General features: G+C 41.0%; 1 protein-coding gene across 4 annotated transcripts in view; it reads left to right on the forward strand.

The window, feature by feature from the left end:
• AGAP1 (ArfGAP with GTPase domain, ankyrin repeat and PH domain 1) overlaps positions 1–26,763 on the forward strand; it is a 378,138-nt gene that overhangs the window by 265,054 nt on the left and 86,321 nt on the right. For all 4 annotated transcript variants that reach the window (XM_060282347.1, XM_060282348.1, XM_035139158.2 and 1 more), the window contains one exon: positions 5,983–6,144. In XM_060282347.1, the coding sequence (XP_060138330.1) occupies positions 5,983–6,144 (162 nt within the window). The remainder of the gene's footprint in view (positions 1–5,982; positions 6,145–26,763) is intronic.

Below are 26,763 nucleotides of genomic sequence, written 5' to 3' on the forward strand. Positions count from 1 at the left end.
TACTTGGTTTAAATCCATAGTTTTTTTGGTCTTTACTTCCTCTAGCAAATTAGACACTCATAAAAATGGTACAGAAGCTAAATCTGATTCCCAGTTATGAAGATAAAGTAGCTTTAGTATCACTTGAACTGAATTTCCCTCTTTAGAGGGAATTGGAGAAAGATGGCACTAGCTGCCAAACTTTAAGGCTGCAGGAGGAATTTAGAGAGGTGCTGCCTTGGTAGCTATGTAAAAATATGGAGACAGGTTGGGGAGTGAAGAGAGCAGTTTCATTAGGAGTTTATTGAAATATGTGTGTGTGTGTGTGTGCGCGCGCGCGCGTACACACACACACATACACACCCTTGTACTGTATTCTAAGGATCAGTGTCAAGACATATAGGATTCCATGTGTAAATTAAAGAATGCCCTATTAGGGCATAATTCTCTCAAAAAAAATTAAGAGGGTATGGAGGGAGAGTGGAGCTGGGTGTTCAGGTTCTGCCCCCACTGTTGTGTACCCTGCTAGCCCCACGCTTCCTGCTGCCCACAACTCAGGGTTTTGTCTGTAAAAGTGAAGCCCCTTGCAGGGAATCACCCATCCAACTTTAAATTGGAAATCACCTTGTCCATTCTGGTGGGTGATCAGTTGCACTAAAAAAAATTGCAGGTCGTCTCTGGCTGCACATGTGCATTTCCTCAAATGTTACAGTCAAGGAAATAGCTCCAGAGATCTGTGTTTGTGGTTTTTTTCTGGCTTAGGAAATTGATCCCATTTAATCCTTTAAGCCTAAAACAAACCAGTATTGTGGTGTAAGAGTTCAGTGTAGAGAACCTTGCTTTAAAATGTTTGTGTAACTGTTCCACTATTTAAAATATCTGCATGATAATATGCTTAAAATGTAAAAGTAATTTGAACAAGACCACTGATCTATATAGCATAGTGGGTTCCAACATGGCAGCTGCAGTTTGTCACTTTCTTAGATCACAAAGTTGTTATACTTTATTGAAGACTAGCTGGCCCTGCCACGCGTTGCTGTGGCATTGTTTGTGAAATTTGGAAGAAAGGAAGAAGGTAGTGAAGGTTTTGAAGCGAGGTATTTATTTTTGAATGTTCTGGTCGTGGTAGTGAAGACGGAGTTGGCGTTGGAGAGGTTTTGGTGTCTTCGTGGTGCGTTTGTTGTGGTAGTGGTGGTGGTGTGTGAGGAGCGGCTTGGTCTCCGAGTGGTTTGCTCTCTGTTGGAGGCGTGGTCTCCAGGGAGTGAGGGATTGTGGAAGTATGTTTGTCCGTTAATCATTGAGTGTCCACTGGAGGGCGCAATTTTTGGGATCACAAATGCAAGTTTATACCTGTCTTAGGTGTGTCAGCTGGTCAGTGTAAGTGCATGATGACCTGCTCACATGTGAGTTTGAGGTTGTGGCCAAATTTCAGGACCATCAGGTAAGTGCTTGTGGGAGAAAAGTGGGGAATAACACACGTGCACCTTCACCATTTATATATATATATAGATGACTTTTTTTTAGCCTGCTTTTTAACAGATCCAGCTGGAGCTGATAATTATATAATTTCAGCTTGTGTTTGGTATATCCAATTGACTGTACAGATCTGCCCATAAAGCCTGTTCTAAAAATTAAAAATGTGGTGGTTGAAATTTTATTGTTTGGGGACAATTTTGGATTAAAAAGTGTAACATTGTAAAACTCACATGTGTTGTAGCTCCCTTAGAGAGGTTCTTACATGCAGGGGAAATATCCTTTTAAGAAACCATGGCACAATGAATTCGTGATAAGCCTTCCTGTGCCAGATTCACATTTAACCATAGAAGTTGGTTGTACTGACTCATTTTGTCTAGAAATATGTCCATCATCCTTGATAAGTTGCTAAGATATCTAAGGATGCCTCTAAGATATCTAAGGATCCTAAGAGGATATACCTCTGCTCTTTGTATGACAAGCCTCACTGCAATTCCCATTGCCCTTGCTATCTAAAATATAGCAGTAACAATCATATCTGATTCCCTACTGGGTTGTTGATGCACAAGTCATTTGTTACTAGCTGTACAACAAATAGTGCGACTATAATTAAGGACACATATTTTGGCTTTAAGCTTGTATGGAGAGACTGATAACCAAAGGAACAACTAGAAGGCTCAACGTTCTATATTTCTGTCAGTATCCTGTGGCTCATTTTTTTTTTAAATGGCTTTTATCATACATTTTTGTATGAATTTCCCATTTTGTTTTGTTTCTTCAGAGGTTTACACTCCTTTATTTTCACGTGTTTCCTGGAGTCTGCTCACGAACAGAAGGAACCAGTATGTGTATGACTGGTTACAAATCTGAGAGAATTAGAGAAGGATGGTGATACTTCATTTATGAATGGTCACAGAAAACCCTCTGGAAATGAAGGGCAGTAGAGAAATAATTGTTTGGTATATTTTTGTCTTGTTCCTGTTTTGTTTGGGAGCCTATCTTCCCAAACCCTTATAAGTCTAATAAGTCCAAACCCAGGCAGTCTAATTTTTTTTGTTTTTTAGAAAATTGCTAGTGAGCATAATGTAGCTATAAATCCTGAAACTGATGACCATCATCAGAAAGGCTGCCTGTAGCTGCCATTAGTAGCTGCTGAGCTAATGATGGGCTGGGCAGATAATCATATGAAAGTTAATTGTAAGGTTTGATATGGCATCTTGTCAGCAGAGATAAGTTGTCACGTTTTCCACTTGAGCTGAAACTAAATGATTGTAAAATAAGTTATGAGTGTCCTTGGGCCTGTCTGCCAGAATGATGGCTAAGAATACATTCCTGGCCCATCAGTCTCAAGAAGCCTGTTTGATATTTATGCGAACTGAATGTTATTTTATTCTCCCTCTAGTCATGCTTGCCAGCTTCCCGAGTGAAAAGTGAAACAGCTTCTTTGACTCATATATCAAGTACTGAAGCTCAAATATTGCACAGATTGTTATTATTATTGTTATTACTAGTGTTATATATATTTGAGGGTGTGCATTGAACATTGATGCTCGATTAGGAAGAACAAATGGCTGAAATTGAACATACAGGATGGCTAGAGAGCAGCCCATCTCAGCTCAGTGCGTTTTATGAGTTCTAGTGCTTCTGTCAAAGCTGGTTAGGCTGTGGAGTAATGAGGCGCTTGTTTCTTTTTAATTTGGTATGCTTCTTATATTTAATAGTAGCAGCCGTGGTCATCTGTTCTCACATTCAGTAATTGATACCAAATAAAAGGTGTTATTTGTATTCAGTCAGGGGTATAAAATTGTATGCAGTGAGTTGAAGCTAGAACTCCTTTACAATTTTCAAGAGGTCACTTTTCAGTTTGAAGAATAAATTCCTTGTCAAGGAAGCATAGTAGTCAGAAATGGGAAAACCGTGCATGTAAGCCGAGTGGACTTTAGTGGCTCATATTTTAAAGCAGACAAATGCAAAGTAACCTAGAATACTGGAAACTAGAATGCTAGGTGTTAATAGAGAAACAATGAAAGCCTAGTTCTACATCCCAGATTCACATTTGTTTTTCCAGATGAGGGAAGCAAATACCTCAGGCTCTCTTCACTTTAGAGCTGTTTGACCCAGGAACAGCACACTCTTATCTGAAAAGCATTGTACATCATAAAGACTTGCAGCAGCAAGTTCATTTTTCAGGTGGCCCTGCGCTAGATAAGTTTTGTGTTGCTGCTGTAGGATATAAGGAGTGATCAGGCTTAAGCAGACATGATTAAGTACATGAACATGTGCTTGTCGATGAATTAAATGAAACTAATGCAGGAATATCAAAAGAAGATAATACCCACCTCTTCCGTTTTAATACCAGGGAAGGGTTATGTGTTCAATTGAAGCATCATTCAGTTCACTATATCTTAAATGGAGTTTAATACTACTTTTCTTCTCTCGGCACCTTATATATAAATACATAAATTAAAAATGTAGCAATATCAAAATATGACACAATGCAGTATTATGCAGTATTATGAATGTCAAGCAGAGGCAAGGAGAAAATGGCTTATAAAAGAGGACCCACCACCCGTGTAGAGTTAAATAAGACACAGAGACACATAAATTTAGGTTAATGGGCAAAATAATGCCACAACTTTATTGGTTACAGCATGTGAGTGGCTTAGGGATTGGAGCTCTGCGGGGAGGCATTTGGGGCTAACCACCAGTGGGAGGAGCTTGTTGATGCACATACAACTGGAAGCTTCCCCTGACGTCACCGGGGGTCGTGCCATGGCCCTAGCCACCAGCAGGGCATCGGACAGGATCCACAACCGCTGGATCCCTTTAACGGGATACCCATAAGAGGAGGGGTTGGATGATGGCCACAACCAGTCCTCCAACACACAAGACATATACATATTCCAATGCCTAACTGCCAATACCATAAAGTTGTGACGAATTGCTACGAGGTAGGCAAAAAACCAAGAGGCTGGTGCCAATTAGCCAAATGGATAAAAACTCCTACCAGGCCCCTTGGGCAACCAAGGCAAACAACAAAAGTCCATAGCAAGGTCAAAAGCATAGAACAGACCTAAAGGGAGGGTGGGCGGGAGATCCGATGAAGTGCAGCAGGCGAATGTAGTTCTAACGCTGCCGCGGCTGCTTAAATACAGCCAGACCCCCCCCCACCTGACCCTATTGGTCAGCTGAGAGGCTTGGTGTGGCAGCGGGGATAGGCTAACGCAGGGGGCCAAACCACAGCTTACTGTGTTCTCTGAAACTAACCATTTGTTTGAAACAAACTAACCAGAGTGGCTGGGGCATCCCAGCCAGATAAACGTATTGTTATTATTGGATTTGGATGACACATCAAGCCCATACTATGGCTTGGTCGAGTCATTGGGATGGATGGATAGGCAGTGGGGGAAAGCCACACAGGGACCAGTGCAAGAGGGAGGAGGCACAATTAAACCATGCACACTATGGACTATTGTAACATAAAATCATAGAGTTGTAGAGTTGTAAGGAACTACAAGGGCTGGCTAATGCATCCATGACAGAAGGCCATCCAACTTCTGCTTAGAAACCTCCAAGGAGGGCGTGTCCACCATCTTCCAAGGGAGTCCCTTTCACTGTCAAACTGCTCTTGCTGTCAGAAAGTTCTTCCTGATGTTGAGTCAGAATCTCCTTTCTTGTACCTTCAAGCCAATGGTTTGGATCTTATCCTCTAGAGCAGGAGAAAACTAGCTTGCTTCATCCTCCATGTGACATCCCTTTAGATATTTGAAGATGGCTATCCTATATCCTCAGTCTCCTCTTACCCAGGCTTAACAGATCCAGCTCCCTCAACCATTCCTCATAAGGCCCTCTGCACATGTTCTAGGTTGTTCACATCCTCCTCAAATTGTGGCACCCAGAACTGGACACACTATTTCAGGTGTGGTCTGACCAAGGCAGAATAGAGCTATTACTTCCCTTGAATGGGAAACTAGACCTCTGTTGATACAGCCACAAATAGCATTTGCTCTTTTTTTGCTGCTACATCACACTGTTGATTCATATTCAACTTGTAGTCGACCAAGATACCTAAATCCTTTTCACATGTGCTGCTGGCAATCCAGTATATTTGTGCAGCTGATTATTCCTGCCTTAGTGTAGAACCTTACATATGTCCATATTGAAATTCATTTTGCCTATACCGTCAGGAGAAATACCTATCGTCATGGAATCATAGAATTGTAGAGTTGTAAAGGACCACAAGGATAATCTAGTCCAACCTCCCTGTAATGCAGGAATCTTTAGTCCAACATGGGACTCAAACCCACAACCCTGAGAGTCTCCTGGTCTCCTGGCTGAGCTATCTCAGTGTCATCTTCTGAACATTAAGATGTTTTGAGTGAATAATTTGATTTTTTTTTAAAAAAAAACTGGCTGTAATCAGTTTTGTTTTTTTAAAAAAATCAAATATACAAATATTTCTGCTTTCTGTTGAGAAAGAGAAATGTACCTTACCTCATGTTTATTTTTGTTCCTTGTTCTGATTTACAGATACTGGCTTGGGAGATTCTGTCTGCTCCAGTCCAAGTATATCTAGCACCACAAGTCCTAAGCTGGACCCTCCTCCTTCCCCTCATGCAAACAGAAAAAAGCATCGCAGGAAGAAAAGCACAAGCAATTTTAAAGCTGATGGTATCTCAGGCACTGCTGAAGGTATCTTATTTTATATTTTCATGAGGTACAAACACTCTGTTTTGACACATCTGAAGTAGTTTTCATGTGGGCTTGGACTTAGGTTTGGGTTTTTTTTGGGGGGGGTACCGCTTGCTTGCTTGCTATAATGTCTTAATGATAGTAAAAAGTAAATCTTTCCTACCATTTTTTAGAGACTGTCTTGTAAATGTAGTTGACCGGTTTCATCTGCAGTCCTACTTTACCCCCTAACAACTGAGAGCAGGATTATGTTGAAATCTCGTGATTTTATTCCAATAAATAATTTTGTGTCATGCCATTTTTTTCCTGTTCAGTAATTTTTGTTTTTATGTTTTCCTGTGAGTTTTATTCATGATACTGCAAGCTAACTTTATTCCACAAATTAGTCAAGAAATTGCTTGTGTCGTGATTATGTTGATGGGAACAGCTTTCTTGGGTAACTTAAGAGTGTCTCTAGAAGTGGGTCAGTTCCATGAGCAACTGTTCTCTCACACAGTCATTTAAGATATCTAGAAAAGTTTCCTCTTTCTGGTATTTGGAGCACACACTTGCCTGTCCTGCGTGAGGGGACTTCAGTTCACCAAACTGATTTGGGGGCTTCCAGCAAGAGTATAGAAACATTAGTCTTTGGCACTTGTTTTTTTAGTCTATGGTGCTTTGGATTCTCTATAAATTGCTAGTATGTGTCCCTGCATTCTCAGTACTGTACCTACTTCTCCCATTTAAACAAGCATACATTCTTTTTACCTTCTTTCATCTTTGGCGGAAGATTGATTTTAAACTGGACCCTCCTCACCTCCTGTCAGCTTTCCCTCAGGAATCGGTTTCAAAACTGCTCAGCCCCCCCCCCTTAATGCTAAAAGTGGCAACAGTCTGCTTCCATCTGGACTTAAGTAGATTCCATTCCATTTGTCTAAGCTTGACAATATTCCTACAATGTTTTGAGGACCAGGAGATCATTGCACAATGTGGTTTCTGTTCAGCAGGCAGATGGCCATACCTGCAACAATGGGTGCAATGCACTAGAATGCCCTCACTCCTTTGCTGACTTTGCATATGTCTTTTTGTAATTTATGGAGTTAATGTGCTTATGAGCTTGGTATTTCCTAGGTCAAAGGGCTGAACTCACACAATTGCTTAACTTGCCTGATAGCTTAATATTTTGTCACCTGCTTCATTACTGTGCAGTTCCAAATGTTCCAAACCTTGCTAGCTTTCCCTAGCTGCTAATGCAGGCAATGAGATCAAGCAGTTTGGCTCAAATTCCAAAGTTGGAATTTGAAAGGTGACTGGATTTAGGTCAGTATAGCACCTTGGGAATGGGCAGTGGGTGTTGAGTTAACTGGGTCATAACTCCCTGTGAAAATTCCTTCCTTCTTTCTTGCGGAAAATTCTTTTTTTTTTTTAAAGAAAGAATTATAACTTATTTGTATCTAAATCAAAAGCTGAAACTTTTACCTATGCCAATTTTTCACCTTTAAAAAAACTACAACCCTTGGTAGAATAAAGAAATTGAGGGGAAATACTGGGGTTTTTAAAAGTGCAAGTTACCCTGAGGTTTTAAGTTGTAACTTAAAACTCTTATAGCTGTGATAAACTGAACTAGTCTTCAACTAAAACTGAAAGATTAAGTTTTGGCCAAGTATTTTTTCACTTAAACATCCTCTCAACATTTTTAACATAGGAAAGCATATGCACTGAGCATGATACAGAATCTAGGCTGTCCTTTTTATTATCCCTAACTAGCTAATCAACTAAACAACAATATATTACTAGGCTTTTCTTTTACAATTTCTCTAAAGTTGGGATTTCTAGGTTTCTTGAAGCTTTATTGATAAGGGAGAACTGAAAACCAGGTTTCTACCATTTTATAATCTCTAGGATTTAACTCCTCATCTATAGATTATTATAGCTCCTAGAACATGAAGGGGCATAGGAACCAGAGACTAAATTGCAAACATGCGCTCAAATATGGAGAAAGCTAGAGAGTTCCAGAGAAACAGCTACTTCTGCTTCATTGACTATGCAAAAGCCTTTGACTGTGTCGACCACAGCAGACTATGGCAAGTTCTTAAAGAAATGGGAGTGCCTGATCACCTCATCTGTCTCCTGAGAAATCTATGTGGGACAAGAAGCTACAGTTAGAACTGCATATGGAACCACCGATTGGTTCAAAATTGGAAAAGGAGTACGACAAGGTTGTATATTGTCTCCTTGCTTATTTAACTTATATGCAGAATTCATCATGCGAAAGGCTAGACTAGATGAATCCCAAACCAGAATTAAGATTGCCGGAAGAAATATCAACAACCTCAGATATGCTGATGACACAACCTTGATGGCAGAAAGTGAGGCGGAATTAAATAACCTTTTAATGAGGGTGAAAGAGAAGAGCACAAAATACGGTCTGAAGCTCAACATCAGAAAAACTAAGATCATGGCCACTGGTCCCATCACCTCCTGGCAAATAGAAGGGGAAGAAATGGAGGCAGTGAGAGATTTTACTTTCTTGGGTTCCATGATCACTGCAGATGGTGACAGCAGTCACGGAATTAAAAGACGCCTGCTTCTTGGGAGAAAAGCAATGACAAACCTAGACAGCATCTTAAAAAGCAGAGACATCACCTTGCCGACAAAGGTCCGTATAGTTAAAGCTATGGTTTTCCCAGTAGTGATGTATGGAAGTGAGAGCTGGACCATAAAGAAGGCTGATCGCCAAAGAATTGATGGTTTTGAATTATGGTGCTGGAGGAGACTCTTGAGAGTCCCATGGACTGCAAGAAGATCAAACCTCTCCATTCTGAAGGAGATCAGCCCTGAGTGCTCTCTGGAAGAACAGATCGTGAAGCTGAGGCTCCAATACTTTGGCCACCTCGTGAGAAGAGAAGAATCCCTGGAAAAGACCCTGATGCTGGGGAAGATTGATGGCACAAGGAGAAGGGAACGACAGAGGATGAGATGGTTGGACAGTGTTCTCGAAGCTGCGGACATGAGTCTGACCAAACTGCGGGAGACAGTGGACAACAGGAGTGCCTGGCATGCTATGGTCCATGAGGTCAAGAAGAGTCGGACACGACTAAATGACTAAACAACAACCACAACAAGAGAGAGGGTATGAAAACATGATGGAGGAACTGAGGTGTGATCTATAAGATAACCTTCTGAGAAAACTTTTAACATCCGACGATTGTTTCTAAAACTTTGCTAAGCAGAGAGGAAGTGGGATAGAGAACCTTCTACTTCGGAAGAAACCCCGCCATTGGGTTCTCTGCTTGTTTAATTGGAATTGGAGGAAGGGGGGCGCTGGAAGCCCCGGTGGACTTAGGGCCTCTGACTGAATGACTGACTTAAATCTAAAATCCCTTGTCTATTTTGGTTTCTACAGGAACAAAAAAATTGAGCTTGTGAATAAGGAAAGTAGCATCTGGGCATATGCCTATAATCCCTTTGAGATACTATGATTTTGCATTTATCCTTAGACTCAATCAAAATATCTTTGAGAGCAGCTTTTCCAAAACAATTTACCCCTAGCAAAGGACACAGTACAGGTTTACTTTGGACGCAGCAACAGCATGTCCGTTCTTAAGCCAAAGTGCACACCGCACCGCTATCTGAGATGCCATAGCTGTAATTGAAAATTGCGTAGTGTCCATAGTTGCGCCTGCCATAAAGGCTTGTAAATGTTTAGAAATAGTTTGGTGCTGACGGACGGTGTCTGGGAAAAGGGAGTGCAAAAGGTCCTCGTGCCACACAGAGCATGAGAGTGCAGAGGAAGATGCTGCGCAATATGCCTTCATAGATAGGGCATCTGACTATGGATTTTATGAAGTGCAAACTCCAACTCCCCATCAGTTACGTCCTTCAATTGGGCATCTCCCTCTTTAGGAACAAGATTCTGAAGCCAAAGGTAAAACGGGATCCAGGCAATATAGTTTATCTGCTATAGACAAATTCTTTTTGGACTGCATAGGGGAATCCAACTTTGATTTGGATTTAGCAGAGCCTGTTAAACGAGGGACGGTTAAACGACCCCCGTGGGCTGCTTGTGGCCCATGGGCCTTAGGTTGCCAACCCCTGATCAAGAAGCATACGTACCTCCATGTTCGAATGCATCCAGATCACCAAAGTATCTGGTAGAAGATCCAATTGATTCAATAATAAATCTCAAAAGGGTGTTACAAAAATACGGAGAGGTGGCAGAGCTAAAGATAAATATGAACAAAACTAAAATAATGGTTAAAAATATAAAGGAAGGATGAAGAGGAGATGAAAGCAACAATAGAGTGGGAAATTGTAAAGAAAATAAAGTATTTAGGAATTGAAATAACAACAAGTAATATAAATCTATTTGAAAATAATTATGCAAAAATTTGGAAATCTATCAAAAAAGATTTAGAAAGATGGGGAAATGTAAGATTATCCTTTTCAGTGAGAATTACGGCAGTCAAAATGTCAGTCTTACCCAAAATGTTATTTGTTTTCCAAATGCTCCCTATTATAGATAAAAAAGAGGTATTCGAGAATTGGAGAAGGGATTTAAACAAATTTATATGGGAGGGGGGGAAAGCTAGAATTCAATTTAGGTTACTTACTGATATAAAAGAAAGAGGGGGTGGGGGTCCCAGATTTAAAGATTTATTATGCTGTGCCAGGCTTGTGCTGGGTTAAGGATTGGATAAAATTGGAAAATAAAGAAATCTTAGATTTGGAAGGGTTTAGAAATTTAGCAGGTTGGCATACATATTTATTAAATGAAAAAAAGGAAATTTAAAAGAATTCTCAGTTCATGTTTTTTAAAAAGCATTATTAAAAATTTGGATGGATAATAAACACCTGTTGGAATCGAAAACACCTTGGTGGACGTCACCTTTGGAGATGACGGCCTTAAGTAGCAGAACTTTTGATAAGAAATGGCTAACGTACCAAGAATTATTAATAAAGGAAAATGAGAAATTAATATTGAAACCGTATCATGAAATCAGAGATCAGTGTTCGAGCTGGCTGCAATATCATCAAGTGCAGAGTTTATTGAATAAGCATAGGGAAATTGGTTTTGCAGATAATAAATCTAAATTACAAGAGATACTATTAGATAATGAAATTAAACCATTGGCAAAATTATATAGCCATCTGTTAGAGTGGGAGATGAAGGACGAAGAAGTGAAATGTACAATGATAAGATGGGCACAAGACCTAAGAAGACCAATTTATAGGACGCAATGGGACAAACTGTGGAGGGAAGGTATGAAATTTACAGCTTGTACAAATATAAAAGAATATGATGAAAATAATATATAGGTGGCATCTCACACCGGAAAAAAATAGCAAAAATTTATAAGACCAATTCGAAAGAATGTTGGAAATGCAAAGATGAATTAGGAAATTATTTTCATTGCTGGTGGCAATGTGATAAAGTACATGAATTTTGGAATACTGTTTATGAAAAGCTAAAAAAGATGCTCAAGTTTACATTCGAGAAGAAACCAGAAATACTCTTATTAAGTATGGTGCCAGACAATTTCCCTGAAGATAGGAAAAATATATTATTATATGCATGTGCAGCAGCTCGTCTCCTCATAGCAAAGAACTGGAAAGGGGAGAAAGTACCAACAATTGATGAATGGCAAGAAAAATTAGTGGAGTTCATGAATTTGGCAAAGATGACAGCAGCAATTAGAAATATTTTGATATAGAAAAGCAAGGCAGAATGGAAATATGTAGAAGAGTATTTAAAAAAAGAAAATATAAATACTAATCTGGTGATATGCTTCGATTGAAATACATATAGAACGAATAATAAATGTATAATAAATAGACAAAAGGTTAATATAGCAGTTAAAATGTGGATAGAGATAAGTATATATAGATATATTGGTGTATAGCTATTAGATAAGAGGAAAAACAGACAAAGCAGGTTAAAATAAGTAAGAAAAGATAGAGCAGGATAAAGGAAAATTGACAAAGGGAAGTGATGTTCAAACAATAGGAAGTCTTTTTTTAACATATTTGTATTGCATTTTTTGTGTTCTTGTATGTGTTATTTCTATGTGTATGCATATGTACATATATTTTATATGTGTATGTATGTATGTATATATGTGTGTGTGTGTGTGTTTTTCTCTTTTTTTCTTTTTTCTTTTCTCCTTTTATTCTTTTTCTCCCTGTATTTTTTTTCTGTTTGGATTTTTGATTTGGAGTTGCCTTTTGTAATTCTAATTTAGGATTTAGGATTTATGAATTTATGATTTTGTGTTTGTAATTTTAAAATATGATATAAAGGTTTGTATTTTCAAAAATAAATGAATAAATAAATAAATAAATAAATAAATAAATATCTGGTTTGCCAAGTGCGAACATTGTCTTCAGTTCCAAACTCTTCTGTTTGGTCCAGCCTCTTCACCTAGAGTTTTCCTCAGGATAATGATCACCCTAGTAGCGGCATTCCTTCAAAAGGCTAACACCCTCAAGACATTACAATCTTTAAGACAAAAAAGATGACCAAGCGTATGTCAATAATTCTAGGATTGTCAGCCTCTCAGATTACGTGTTGGGTGACACACCACACAAGAGCCCTACAGTGGTTTTTTACTTCAGCATCAATTGGCTATCATTCGCAAATGCCCCAGGTCTTTGCTCTTATCTCCTCAACTCAAACTGTCCATGCTGTGGTGGGTGCAAATCCTCCAATCTTCAGAAAGGCACTCCATTCAGAAATCCGTACTGTAGTCAGATAACTATGGACACCAGTTTTTATGAGCACTGCCCTGAGACCTTCGGGTATAGGGAGGTATAGAAATTAAATAAATAAGTAAATAATACAAGAATGCAGCACCCATTATCAATCTTTCTATACTCAAGGCCCATGATTGAGCTCGGAGGCTACCCACTACATCACCTGGCTAGTGTTGAGAGCAGCCAGACTGGCAATTGTTCACTTCCCCTCTCGTCTTCAGCTCCATCATGTCCTCTTTGAACAGACAACTTAACAACAAAAGCCCACATATCTCATCAAAGAGATACCCGTTCGGAATCTTTCCAGTAAGAGACTGCTCGGCTCTTCAATTGGGCCGGCTCTTCAATCTGTTACCTCTGAGGATGTGGACAGGCTGCTTGGACGAGTGAAACCAACCACCTGTCTCCTTGACCCTTGCCCATCCTGGCTTATAAAAGCTAGCCGGTAAGGGCTGGGTGATGGGCTTCGCGGGTTGGTGAATGCTTCTTTCTGCGAGGGAGCCTTCCCAGACCTGCTGAAAGAGGCGGTTATTAAACTGCTTCTTAAAAAACCATCTTTAGATGCGGCCAATATGGCCAATAATCGCCCAGCCTCAAATCTTCCATTCTCTGGCAAGGTGATTGAGCGAGTGGTTGCTGAACAACTCCAGGCACGCCTGGAGGATGCAGACCATTTGGATCCCTTCCAGTCGGGATTCAGGCCTCATCATGGGACTGAAACTGCCTTGGTCGCACTGGTCGGTGATCTTCTGGCGGGCTAGGGACAAAGGTGAAAACTGTTTCCTAGTTCTGCTGGATCTTTCAGTGGCCTTTAACACCACTGACCATGACATCCTTCTGGACTGTCTAGAGGAGCTGGGGGCACTGTCATACAGTGGTTCCGCTCCTTCCTCCTGGGCCATGTCCAGAAAGTGGTGTTGGGGAAATGAGTGTTCAGACCCCTGGGCTCTCACTTGTGGGGTGCCTCAGGGTTCCGTCCTCTCCCCCATGCTTTTAAATATCTATATGAAGCTGCTGGGAGAGATTATCAGGGGATTTGGGCTTACTTTCACCCCCCAAAATCTAGATTTAATTTCCTCTTCAGTATGTTAACTTATTGATACATTCAACAGTACATTTGCTGCAACTAATATTTTTGCTCAAGAGGAATAAAGCAACAAGCATACAGAACAACAAAAAGAGTTTGTACTCACACAACAGCAGTGTTTATAATGGTCTAGCATGAATACACAGATCGCTCCTGCTTTGCTGCTCCCTGAGCAGGATCAGGAACACCAAGTCATGATCTTTGGCTTAGCATTACATCCAAAACAGGGGTTTAACCACAATGTTAAGCCTAGGGTTATTCTTTAAGATGTGGGAATGACCCACAGACCAATTCCTGTAACTGAACATTTCATTTACCGTCTTTTAGGAGATATGAAAGTGGCCTAGAGGGGTAGAAATTCATAAAACCCAAACTGAATCCAAAGGGTTTCACCTTTAAGCAAGGCGCAAAGGTCACTAGTTGGGAAACTGTCAGTGCCGGTTGTCACAGCTTATCTAACATAAAAGGATTGCTGTTGAAAGGCTGCTATGTTGATGCTGAAGAGTGGAAGACAAGGGAAGAGAAACTCGTCTATTGTTTTAAGCCACTTCATTGCAGACTAAACAAGTTGAAAGCTTTATTCTGGTATTTCAATTCTTGTTAACTTCAGGGTCAGGAGAAGATACAAGTAACACCTCCTTCCCAGTAGGAAGGAAGTGGTAGCCAACAGGAAAGCAGATTCTCGGAAGGGCAAGTACTGTTCTGGAATGAAGTGATTTATATTGCTCACACTTGCATAGCTAGCAAGCCTGAAGCAGGAAACTATAGAATAAAGCTGAACTCTCTGTTCTGTTGGATACTTGGAGCCTGCTGGCATTGCATGAGTGTGGGGGAGTTTACTGGTGCTGTAAGAAAGCACCACAGTTGTTAGGGTATGGCAGTTAAGAATATTGCAGAGGGTTCATTCAGGGTGTTTTTGAGTGATTGTTCAAGGTGTTTTGTCTGCTTGCTTATTACCCATCGGGTGTAGAATTCTGGAAATGTGTTGCATCTGAAAGTGATTTGAATTGCAGTAGCAAGGTTCCCACCCCCACTCCTTTGATTCATAATTTGTTACGATCAGATAAACTACCCTTAAGTTTAAGTTTTGAAAGCAGTTAGGTGCACAGTGTATTACTGGGAATTTGTTTTGTTTGGCACACATACAAGAAAAGCCATTTCCTCAGTAGCCGTCTCCATGCAGCCATCCCGTTCAAACTTCACAGTGCATCAAGTCAGTTGTACATCCGCAGAGCTGGATGATCTATGCCACAATTCAGTCTGGTGGTATCAGCACTACAGTGCCTTCAGCCTGGTGGCTGACTTTGGAGACAGACGCAAGGCATCCCACCCTCCCATTTCTGCCACGTCAGAGCTGCTGCTTCCCACAGTGCACAGACTGCCTTTGGATTCACTTCATATGCTTTTAAAGGTCTATTTCAGCTTTAATTTGTGGAACAACTTTGTGAAGGAGAATCCATTCAGACTCCCTTCAGAAGCAACACCTTTAAAACGTGCAAAGTTATTATTATTTACCTAAAACTTCAAAGCTACTCATTTTGCCTCAGTTAACAGTTACTGTGACACACAGCATATATAGTTTATTAATTTCTAATCTGTTATTACAGTGTGCTGCTTTTATTGAAAACTGGCTTTATAGCTAATTTCTTATCTGGTCCATGTTTAGTTTGTAACTTGCTTAATCAAATCTTTATGCAGTTCATAATTTGGAGTTGCAGAAAACGCATGTGTGTGTTGGAAGGGACCCCAAGGGCCATCTAGCCTAACCCCCTGCAATGCAGGAATCTCCACATGACAGACGGCTCACTTCTGCTTAAAAGCTTTCAATGAAGGAGAGTCCACCACCTTCTGAGGGAGCATGTTCCATTATTTTTGTTGAGTATCTAAAAATAATTCTGATATTCTTGTGCCTTAATTCCATGAAAAAATCTTGAAGCAGACTGACTGCTTGTATGTACTTGCTGCTTTTACTTGGAAAAGTAGCTTCCTTTACTGAGCAAAGAGCAAATAAGTACTATAGGTCTTGATGTCAGTGCTATTGTAAAGAGGGACATTCAGAAAATCCATACCAATGTTTATTTCATGCTCCCAATCACTCAGTCTTCTGCAAAAAAAGAAAGAAAGAAAAAAGTATATTGTTAGATTCTAATAAAGTTTTCTTTAAATTCCTGGTTGTCAGAATTAGTTGCCCACATACTTCCTATACAGTCATGCATTTAGACCCTTGGCCGGCCAGCTAGTTTGTACTGCAAGTCCTCCTACCTTTCCCACCAGAGGTCTGGCTTGCTTATAAGAGCCATGAAAGAATTGAATTAAGTAGAAAGGCAACTTGAGTTTACTAGTCTTCGCTTTCCAAAACAATGAAAGATTCTTTGTAAGTAGAAATTTGGCCTTTCGCCTGTGAGTTAATAGGTTTTCATATAGCAAAGCTTATCAGATGATTAATTTAATGGCAAAGAATCAGATGATAAAAATACTGAGCACAACTTAATTCTGTTTAATTTTTAAGAAAGAAAGCAAAATGAAATTGAGTTTCTCTTAAGATGATTTAAGATGATTTCTGTTTTTTCTTAAAAGTGCCTTTTTAGTTGCCACACAGTGATGTGATCATTATCTGTCACCTCATCGCCTTGCTGCCTCAATACGCAGTAAAATAAAAAAAGGGGGACCAGAGAAGCTTGTGAAGTATGACTTCCTATCCCAAGACTCATTGCCTGCGATTCGTACCGCTTGACAGTAATGATCTTATTACAGTACTCTGGACCTTGAAGAGATTTCATGAGGAGAGTGAAAGGACGTGCCTCCATGTAATCAAGTGGCGCTGAATATTCCACGCGTTTTTGATCACATACTGATTGGGCACAGTTTTAGCCCATCTTCTAGTCAATTATGCATGGCCCCTTGTGCTCTTGTGATAGTCAGAAACATTGATAGCGGTTGTCTGGGTTTTGGCAGCCAGCCAGCGGTTTGAAGTGCCTTATGCGTAGTCATTCCAGGATAAGTGCTTTTTAGTTAGAATTGATTACCTTTCTTTAGGTTTTGCTTAATAGCAAAACTGCATTGGAGAGGGCTTCAGGTGAAAAATGGACATATTAGCCATTTAGAGTATCTGAACTCCTAGTCAATTTTTTAGCCTTCCCTTGTTTCTATCTGTAAGGGTGCTGTTGTGGCTACTCTTGAGTAAAAATGTCCAATGCCGTTCTGTCTTTAACAGTTTCATTGTGCATAATATTTACAGAGCAGAGATAGCAGGAAACATGACCTCTTAGTCACTCGCAGAATCCGGGAGTGGACGTTTCCTGTCCCGTGCCCAGCATAAGAGCTTGGGCACCCCAAAACACCACTTTCCGACCTTACGTTTGGGTGCGTGCCTAAATTCGGGCACCGGAAGGGGCTGACTTGCCTCTCCTACCTGTTGGCCGGGATGGTGCAGGGGCTCTCCAACATCGCTGAGCCCTCTCTCCTCCATCCCGCTCACATCTTCCTCCCTCCCACCTGACCCGCTGCTGCCGCTCTCACTGGGCGATGTGCTGGTCAGTAGGATGGGGGGAGGCTCCTTGTATGGAGGGCCCCTGGCATCCACCCCCCCTCATGCCCCCCTCCCCTCCTGAGGCGGGCTGCTGAAATCCTCGAACGATGTGTATTCCGAGTCCGTGGTGGCGAACACTTGTTGCCAGTCCTTCTCTTCCTGCGAACCTCTGGGGAAGCCCCTGAAAGAACATCCCCCCTTATCAGTGTCCTCCAATACAGCTTCCCAACACCACATTGCACAGTCCTGTGGACCCTCATGCCATTTCTCCTTGCTGCCCTCTGCTTCGCTGGCTGGAAACCCTTCGAAGTCTTCTTCCTCATCTGTGGAAGAAACCTCCCCTACCCACATTTTAGGGGGCTTGGGTTTGTCTGGGAACAGGGCATGAAACTCCTCCACGCTTTCAGCTGGCACCCATGTGTTGTCCAACGCCGGAGCCCCCTCCCAACCCCTCAGTACCCCACCTAGAGTCCAGAATCTTGGTCACTTACATTGCAGTGTAAACTTGTGTCATTGGTACGTAAGATTTGTATGCAATTAAGAAATGTATAAAAAGGACTCCAAACAACTGCACATATTTTACACAAAAGTTTTCTTCCTAAACTCTCATTGTAATCCTCAGTGAGGGAAGGTGGGGCATCCTTGCAAAAGGGAGTGTAGAGCTGGAAGAGAAACAGATTTCATGACAGAATGCAAGAAATGAATGAGCTGGACACCGGAACTGGGTTTGTATTTTAAAATGACATGTCTGACCTTTTGCAAAACAAAAACAAAAAAAAACAATCATTTTGGTGCTCTGAATCTTACAAGCAAGGTGCAATTTCTGAAAGTCTACTTCACAAAGCATTCTGCTGACTCATGTAGGAAGAATTTCTACTCTGCACATGCTAAAATTTAATTTTTGTTCCTGGGTTCCATATTACGGAGCTGGACTCAGGCACAGAAAAGGATTGTCACAATTCTATTCCATAACTGGAGTGCCCTATGTTGCACAGCATTGCAGTGCCTCCTTGTGCAACATTGTGCTGTCCCCAGCTCAGTGCCAGCTGACTGCCACACTTAATTGGTTAGAAGGAAACATGCTTTACATAGAATCATAGAATCATAGAGTTGGAAGAGACCACAAGGGCCATCCAGTCCAACCCCCTGCCAAGCAGGAAACACCATCAAAGCATTCCTGACATATGCCTGTCAAGCCTCTGCTTAAAGACCTCCAAAGAAGGAGACTCCACCACACTCCTTGGTAGCAAATTCCACTGCCGAACAGCTCTTACTGTCAGGAAGTTCTTCCTAATGTTTAATGTTTAACTCCCTACATGTGGTAGGGAGTTGAACAAAATGACTTCAAGTTCCCTTCCAGCTCTCATTCCATGTAGTTAGACAGTTGCCGGTTGGGTCCTTGTAATGTGGAATGGAAGCTTAACAGTGGCATGATACCATCAGCTGCATAGACTCCCTGTATCTATTCCAGTGAACAAACAAATTGGGAACTTAAGCACACTGCAACTAATATCCTTTCTACTCAAAATTTAGCAAACATCAACATCTCATTGACTCTCAAGTTTTTAAAGGTACATAACTGGCAGCCACCAGCCACACATGGCTTCCTGTGGAATGACTGTATGGTAATTCCATGAAAATGTCAACCTAGAGACCCATTTTTCATTTTTGTGTATTGGTAAAATTTCTACATAATTTCAAAGATAACTTTCCATAGTAAATGTAATGTTAGGAACAAAATCCAATGAACTTAGCGCAATGAAACTTAAATTGGTTGTGTGTGTTGTGTTGATCACAAAAACATACTTCTCACCTCCCCAACGAATGAAAAGGAAACCTTTGTTTCAACTTTATTTCTTATTTGAGATTCTTAGCACCAAGAAAATGTGATGAGATGTTACCTGAAATGTGTTTTACATGCAGCATTTCTTGCTACCAACATCACAACAATGTGTAATTCATATAGCATAAATATGTTGTCATGTGTGTCATTTAAACCCCTTTTTAGGACTGTCACAATTCCATCCTTGAAAATATATTGATTATTAGGCCTTTTATTGTACCATACCATAGGACATCTTACAGAGTTTTACAAAAGCAGACAGGTGCCTGCCCTGGATAAGTTTACAATCTAAAAGACAAGTCAGATGGTGGGGTGGGCATATGTTATTGCTTTTAAAAGAAAGATAATATAATTACGTGTTTATATATCAGTAACTTCAACCTTGGTGTGGGTTATTGTATAAACCCACCACAGGAAAGATGCAGCAAAGAAAGGAGGGCAAAAGGAGACAATGTACTGAAGATGAGGGGGAAATAGCAACGCTTTAGAATCCCTGGGATTCCTGTAGTCTGAGGTCCAAATAACTTACTGGTGCACCATAGCTCTGTCTTCACTCGTTGGCTAAAAGCACTGACAGCCAGGAACAGCTAGGCTAGCTGATCTCACAGAAATTGCGTGGAAGGTTGTGGGCACATTTTGCTTCATTGCTTTCCTTCTAGAAGAGCTAAAGATTTCCTTTAGAGAGAAAGGCAGAAAGAAAGCTTAGAGTGACTGGCCATGGTGTAGCTAGTTCAGTGGCACCATTATAATTCAGCCATCTGAGAATGTATTTATCGTAAAAGTTATAGAATCTTAGAACTTAGAACTGTAGAGTCTGAAGAGACTGTGAGGGTCATCTAGTTCAACCCTCTGCAATGCAGGAATCTCAATTAAATCATACATGACGGGTGGCCATCCAACCTCATTCTGCTAAATGTATTTAAAACATTAACTTACCATCCTTAGTGTCTTTACTTTCCCCCCCTTTGGCATATAAATGGAGGTATATGATGAAATCACTGGGGAACAGTGATGGATATTTTTCTCCTTGTGTTCTCCCTGTCTGCTGCATTTCTACACTGAGCCTCCGAAGCAATTTCTGTGAATTGAGCCAGCCTGGCTGCTCTCACCTGTCAGTGTTATTAGCTGATGAGTGAAGTCAGAGCTGTAAGAATGTTTTTTTAAACAAAAACAACAACAACAACCCTACTGCTTCCTCCGCCCACTCTCCCTTAGTGCACCTTTCCTGCTTCTGTCTAATTTGTCTAGTAGTCCTTGGACTTTCCATAGTTTGCCCTTCCTTTTTTCCTAGCAACCAGGATGCATCTGTTCCAGTGGTCTGAGACCAGGTACTCTGCAAATACTAGGTAAAGGTAAAGGGACCCCTGACCATTAGGCCCAGTCGTGACCGACTCTGGGGTTGTGGCGCTCATCTCGCGTTATTGGCCGAGGGAGCCAGCATACAGCTTCCAGGTCATGTGACCAGCATGACTAAGCCGCTTCTGGTGAACCAGAGCAGCACACGGAAACGCCGTTTATTTATCTACTTGCACTTTGACGTGCTTTCGAACTGCTAGGTTGGCAGGAGCAGGGACCGAGCAACAGGAGCTCACCCCATCATGGGGATTCAAACCGCCGACCTTCTGATCGGCAAGCCCTAGGCTCAGTGGTTTAACCCACAGCGCCACCAGGTGGGTGTTAATTAAACCCCTCCCCTAATGGCAAATGCAAAATATGAAAACTTTGCAAAGAGGCTTAGGCATGTCTCCTGCTGAACATGAGCAGAAGTCTGAGCACTCCTTAAGGATTCATTTTATAATTAACTTACAGTTCAATTGTATACATATCTACTCAAAAGTAAGCTGCTTTGTGTTTAATAGGGCAACCTATGGTTTGGTTTAACATTGGCCCATTTTGTTACTGGCAACCCCAAAATGCTCTCAAATTTGAAATTGTCAAGAAAGGTTGGCAAACCCTGATTTAGGGTGCTGCTTTTACTTTTACTTTTTCTTTTTCTTGGAAAAACACTGGTTTTCTAAACACTAGTAAAACTTTACTGACTCTTTTTTCCTCAAGGAAGAAATAGGTTTTTGAAAAATTAAGGTTGAGGTGGTTTATAAATATTGCTGGTGCACCTTTTAGCACATTGCTCTTTTTTCTGAATGAGTGACTTCAGCCATTTTGGGGGCATATAGAATCAACCAAGAGATTGCTGTAAATGGGCTCCTTATAAATATAAAACTCCATTTTTTATTCATCGTGTTTCAAAGGAAGCTGCATCCTTTTGCTCTTCCACATGCAAGATGGAATTTGTGGCACACAGACAAGGAATGCAATATTGCATTACAGCGTGATAAACAACCTTGACAGGACACTATGATGCTGCAGTTGTGATGTTGCCATCAAGGAAATCTATAAACTATACTGAGCTTTCTAAAATCATTAATGCACTACTAGTATTGATGATTTCATTTCTTTGCTACGAGGAGCATGGCCTTTTCGCTAACATGCTGCAAACTGCAGCTTATAGTTTTTATGATATTCCTATTTATTTCCATACTCTCTCTCCTTCCACCCAAAATCCATTGCATAAATTGATCTGGGGATCAGCCTTGATAGAATACCAGTCTTCAGCCCCTCAACATCAGAGCTGTATTGTTAGCTGCTCTTGATTATTTGGATGCTCTGGCAGAAGCTGCCACATCTGAGTTGGAGGTGCAGGGAGATTAACTGGCGCCTGTCCAATCATTTGTCATACAAATAACAGTGCCAGTAGAGTGAAATACTATAAATCATTTTTCCCCAGGATTGAAACCTTTTATCAGTTGTGTCAGTTTCATTATTCAATAAGCGATTAGTAACAGCCATTGTCATTTAGCCATTTAGTTAACAACTCACAGCTTTTGGTGGCAAGGAAATGGTTTGACACTAGATTCTGATACAAAGGGATGTTTTAATATCTCTGTGTCCAAATAAAGTGCAGGTAAACCTGCTAGTCAGTTACTTAATGCTGTCGTGTTTAACACAAGAAACTAAACTTTCTGTGATGCTGTGGTTATGGCTTGTGACATTTGGTGTTTGACATTGAATTAAGTTGCTTTATATACTATCAACAATTTAATCTGGTCATGTAATTTAATGCTAAAACCTGCAAATGCTAGAGTATTAGCTATTATCCTCCCTAGGTCACAAAGTCTATTGCCTAACATTAATTGTCCTTTCCTGATTTAGTTTGCTCACTTACATGCAGTTTTGCCAACACAATCAGCTGCTAAGCCCTGTGAACCTAGATCATATAAGGAGATAATATTTGTTGTCACTGGTGTCTGCCTTCATTTCCTTGTGTGATCTTTCCCCAGGCCCTATGTCAGGCATTGGCAAACTCGGCTCTCCAGATTTTTTGGGACTACAACTCCCATCATCCCAATAGCTAGGGGTGATGGGAGTTGTAGTCTCAAAATAACTGGAGGGCCGAGTTTGCCTATGCCTGCCCTATGTTAAGTGATGGTAGGAGGTGAAGAGAAGGGAGCCCTGCAGAACCCCACAGAGAAAGGAATAAGGAATAATCGTCCCATCTGAGGTGGGAAGGCATGGTGGCAATGCCAGTCCTTTGCTGCCAGAGCTGTGTCTGCACCACACTAATCTCCCCATCACTTTCCCCTCTCAGTTACTGCCAGTGACTTCTGTGTTGAGAAGCCAGGTGAGCAATATCAACTCGCTCTGTCCCATGACTACTAGCTAGAATGAACAGTTCCACAAACCTAAGGAGGACCTGCAATGGTATCGCCAGCTGCAAATGGTAAACTATATCTAGGCTTTGTGGAGTTCTAACACATGCAATAAATCTAGTTACAGGTAGGTAGCCGTGTTGGTCTGAGTCGAAACAAAATAAAAAATATCCTTCAGTAGCACCTTAAAGACCAACTAAGTTTTCATTTTGGTATGAGCTTTCATGTGCATGCACACTTCATACCAAAATAAAAACTTAGTTGGTCTTTAGGTGCTACTGAAGGAATTTTTTAACATGCAATAGAGTCTTATTACTCTGTCAGTGCCTAGGGAGAGATTTCAATCTCAACAAGATCAACACCACAAATGTAATCTCAGGTCCTAAGTTAATATAAAAATAAATTGACGGGTCCAAAAGGCTGATAGTATCTGACTATGCCTTTAAGCAGAAGGACAACTTGACCAGCAACTGTTCCGAATAAGGCAAGCTTGGAAATGCTTAGGTTTTTCAGAAGCCTGAATCCTTTTTAGGATTTTGATCTGTCCTAATAGCAGCAGATCTGAGCCCATCCTACACTTCCTCTCCCATGATGTAAGCTTGTTAAAGATGAGGTAACCTGTCAAGGGTGTCCACTTGGAAAAGCTAACCTTAGAAACCTATAGGATAAATGCAACAGAGCAAATGCAATATGCTCTTATTTTCCAGTTTTTGAAACTGGTGGTCCAGTGATCACAGTCAAGTAATTATGGGCCTTTTTATTTAGATGGCATGTCTACTCATCATTAAATAATTATACCTTTAATTAGTTTCCTTAGCTGATCATTGCCTTTGAAATTTGATAGTATAATTTAAAGCTACCATAAAGAGACATTTTAGATGGCTAAAGAGTTTTCTGTATTTATAAAGGATCTGCAGTGCTCCACTGTAGAGAAAGCCCTGAAATGAACCATCCAAATACATTGGGTGGGTTTGTCAGTCTAGTAGCATAGCATTTAGTTTTATGAAAAAAATAGAAATCCAAATTACAGAACAAAAACCTTTTTAATATGTCCACTTTGACGTTTTAATACTAACCTAGAAATATGTAATGTTAATACATTGAACTAACTTGAGATTTGCGAGGGGTGGGTGGGAATAAGTAGAATAATGCCTTAAAAACTTATTGCCTAATTAGGCTGTATTATTTTTATCCCCCCGCCCTTTTAAGTATAAATAGATGGGGAACCTGGGTGCCAAATTATTGAAACAGCAATATGATACTCATATTTAAGTGAAGAGTTTTAACTAAATAAAAGTTGGCCTTACAACAAAATGTCTTCCATCACCACCACAAACATAAATAATATATTTACACAAATCTAATGTGCACACCTCAATTTTCAAAACCTTGAAACCAAAAACGAATTTGCTGGTGCCATCAAGTCTAATGTGCACCCTAATTTTTGCAACATAATTTGGCCCAAAAAGGTGCACATTAAATTTGAGTAAATATGGTAAGTCAGGAGGGCTCCAGCCATGACTTGGGCAAGCCAACTCACTCTTCTCCCCTCTGTCCACCTTCTTCCTTGGCTTTCTTTACTAAGATGCCAAAATAGATAAAGGTAAAGGGACCCCTGACCATTAGGTCCAGTCGCGGACGACTCTGGGGTTGCGGTGCTCATCTCGCTTTACTGGCCGAGGGAGCCAGCATACAGCTTCCAGGTCATGTGGCCAGCATGACTAAGCCGCTTCTGGCGAACCAGAGCAGCACATGGAAACGCCATTTACCTTCCCGCTGCAGCAGTACTTATTTATCTACTTGCACTTTGACGTGCTTTTGAACTGCTAGGTTGGAAGGAGCAAAGACCGAACAATGGGAGCTCACGCCATCGTGGGGATTCAAACTGCCGACCTTCTGATCGGCAAGCCCTAGGCTCTAGCCCTAGGAGAGCCAGTGTGGTGTAATGGTTAAGAGCGGTAGACTCGTAATCTGGTGAACCGGGAAACCGGGTTCGTGTCTCTGCTCCTCCACCTGCAGCTGCTGGGTTACCTTGGGGTAGTCACACTTCTCTGAAGTCTCTCAGCCCCACTCACCTCACAGAGTGTTTGTTGTGGGGGAGGAAGGGAAAGGAGAAGATTAGGACTTCCGGTCTGCCGCCAGCTCCGTTCGGCAGGGTTTGCCTCACGCTCTGAGGCACCCGGCTCCGTGAGGGGGGGGGAGCTGCGAGAGCGACGCAACCCCCTGAAAGAGCCCCAGATAGTGCTTTCTGGGGATGAAGAGCTCAGTGGTGCTCCATTCATGCCCCCTTTACTCCCCAGTAAGCTCGAGAAGAGCCCCAGAGAGAGCAGAGCTGGGAGACACGGGAGCCATTTTGAGCGTCATTTTACTCTCACGGGGCGAAGCTCTGAGCCAGCGGAGGAGAGCGGCGGATTCTTCCTTTAAAGTAAGAATTGGGTTATTTGGCAAAGCCTGTAGAATTTATTTTTATTTTTTTGAATAGAAGAATTGGCGTCAGGGGGCAATTTAATAAGGAAGTCGATTGCTACCCTCTGAGAGACAGTGAAGTAGTTAATGAGCTCTTAGCTGTCAAAAGGAACAGAAGCCTTCAATTTATCAGGACATGGACCTAAAAGCGCCTCTGTAGCAGGCACAGGGGAGAGGACTGTGTTAAGTTGAACTGTCTGCAAAACAGCGATATTGGAAAAAAGTCCCATTGAAAGCTGGACCTGGGTCCCTATATCGTTCAGTGAATGGATTTGAAAAAAAATAATTTAGTAAAGAATCGGACTATTATATTGAATTGGAAATTTACAAGTTGGATGCGAGTTAAAAGTGTTGCAACGATTTAAGGTAAAGATTTGGATAAGGACTTTATGAAAGATGTATAGAAAATAGAGGAAGCGTGCACCCAGTTCCGCCTAAAAAATGGCAACGTCTGAGTTGGAACTTAATCCCTGCCATTTCCGGTTGCTTAAGAAGCTGGACGTGTATGAAATTTGAGATGCATGAGAAGGACGTAGCCAAAACAACACTACAGGACCTTGTTTGGCAAAAGATTCTTTCAGTGCTTACAATTATCAAACAGGAATTAAAGGAAAACAAAGAACAGCTGCAAGAGACTACGGTACTAAATTATGGAGAGACAGAGACATTGCAGAAAATGGAATTTAGGAAGGACTGAACTTGAAGAACAATGAAGGAACGCAAGATGAATTAACACAAACTTTGGACGAAAAGGAACATGAAGAATACAATACCCCACAAGTGGCAGATGTGGGGCAGGACTTAGATATCCCTCAATAAAGAGACAGTGGACACTGCTGAACTCCCAGTGAGAGGGGGGGGTTCAGGGTAAACACTGGGAAATTGGAAAAAAAAGAACTGGCTTTGTGACATAGAGCAAGAAGAGAGGGTAAAGGAAGAGTGGATGGATGGGGCAATAGATGCAGCAAGAAAGGGGCTGCAGAAGCTGTGGAAAAAATATTGGTAATGGATTTGGGAAAGGGTGGGAGTAGGATGATCAATTTAAGATTATTTTTAATGGATGGATAGGTATGGTCTGAACTAGGTATGATAAACGGCATTCAGTGAATTGTACAAGAGATTCGGCTTCAGCAGTAGAGGGGATGAGTCTAAATGAGTAATTAAAAGTAAGGGTGATGGATATTTAAGAATTAAAATATAGTATATTCCTGGTAAAGAATAATAAGTTAAGAGAAGAAATATTAGATATAAGAAT

This window comes from Zootoca vivipara, chromosome 1 (genome assembly GCF_963506605.1).
Source record: "Zootoca vivipara chromosome 1, rZooViv1.1, whole genome shotgun sequence".
NCBI lineage: Eukaryota > Metazoa > Chordata > Lepidosauria > Squamata > Lacertidae > Zootoca > Zootoca vivipara.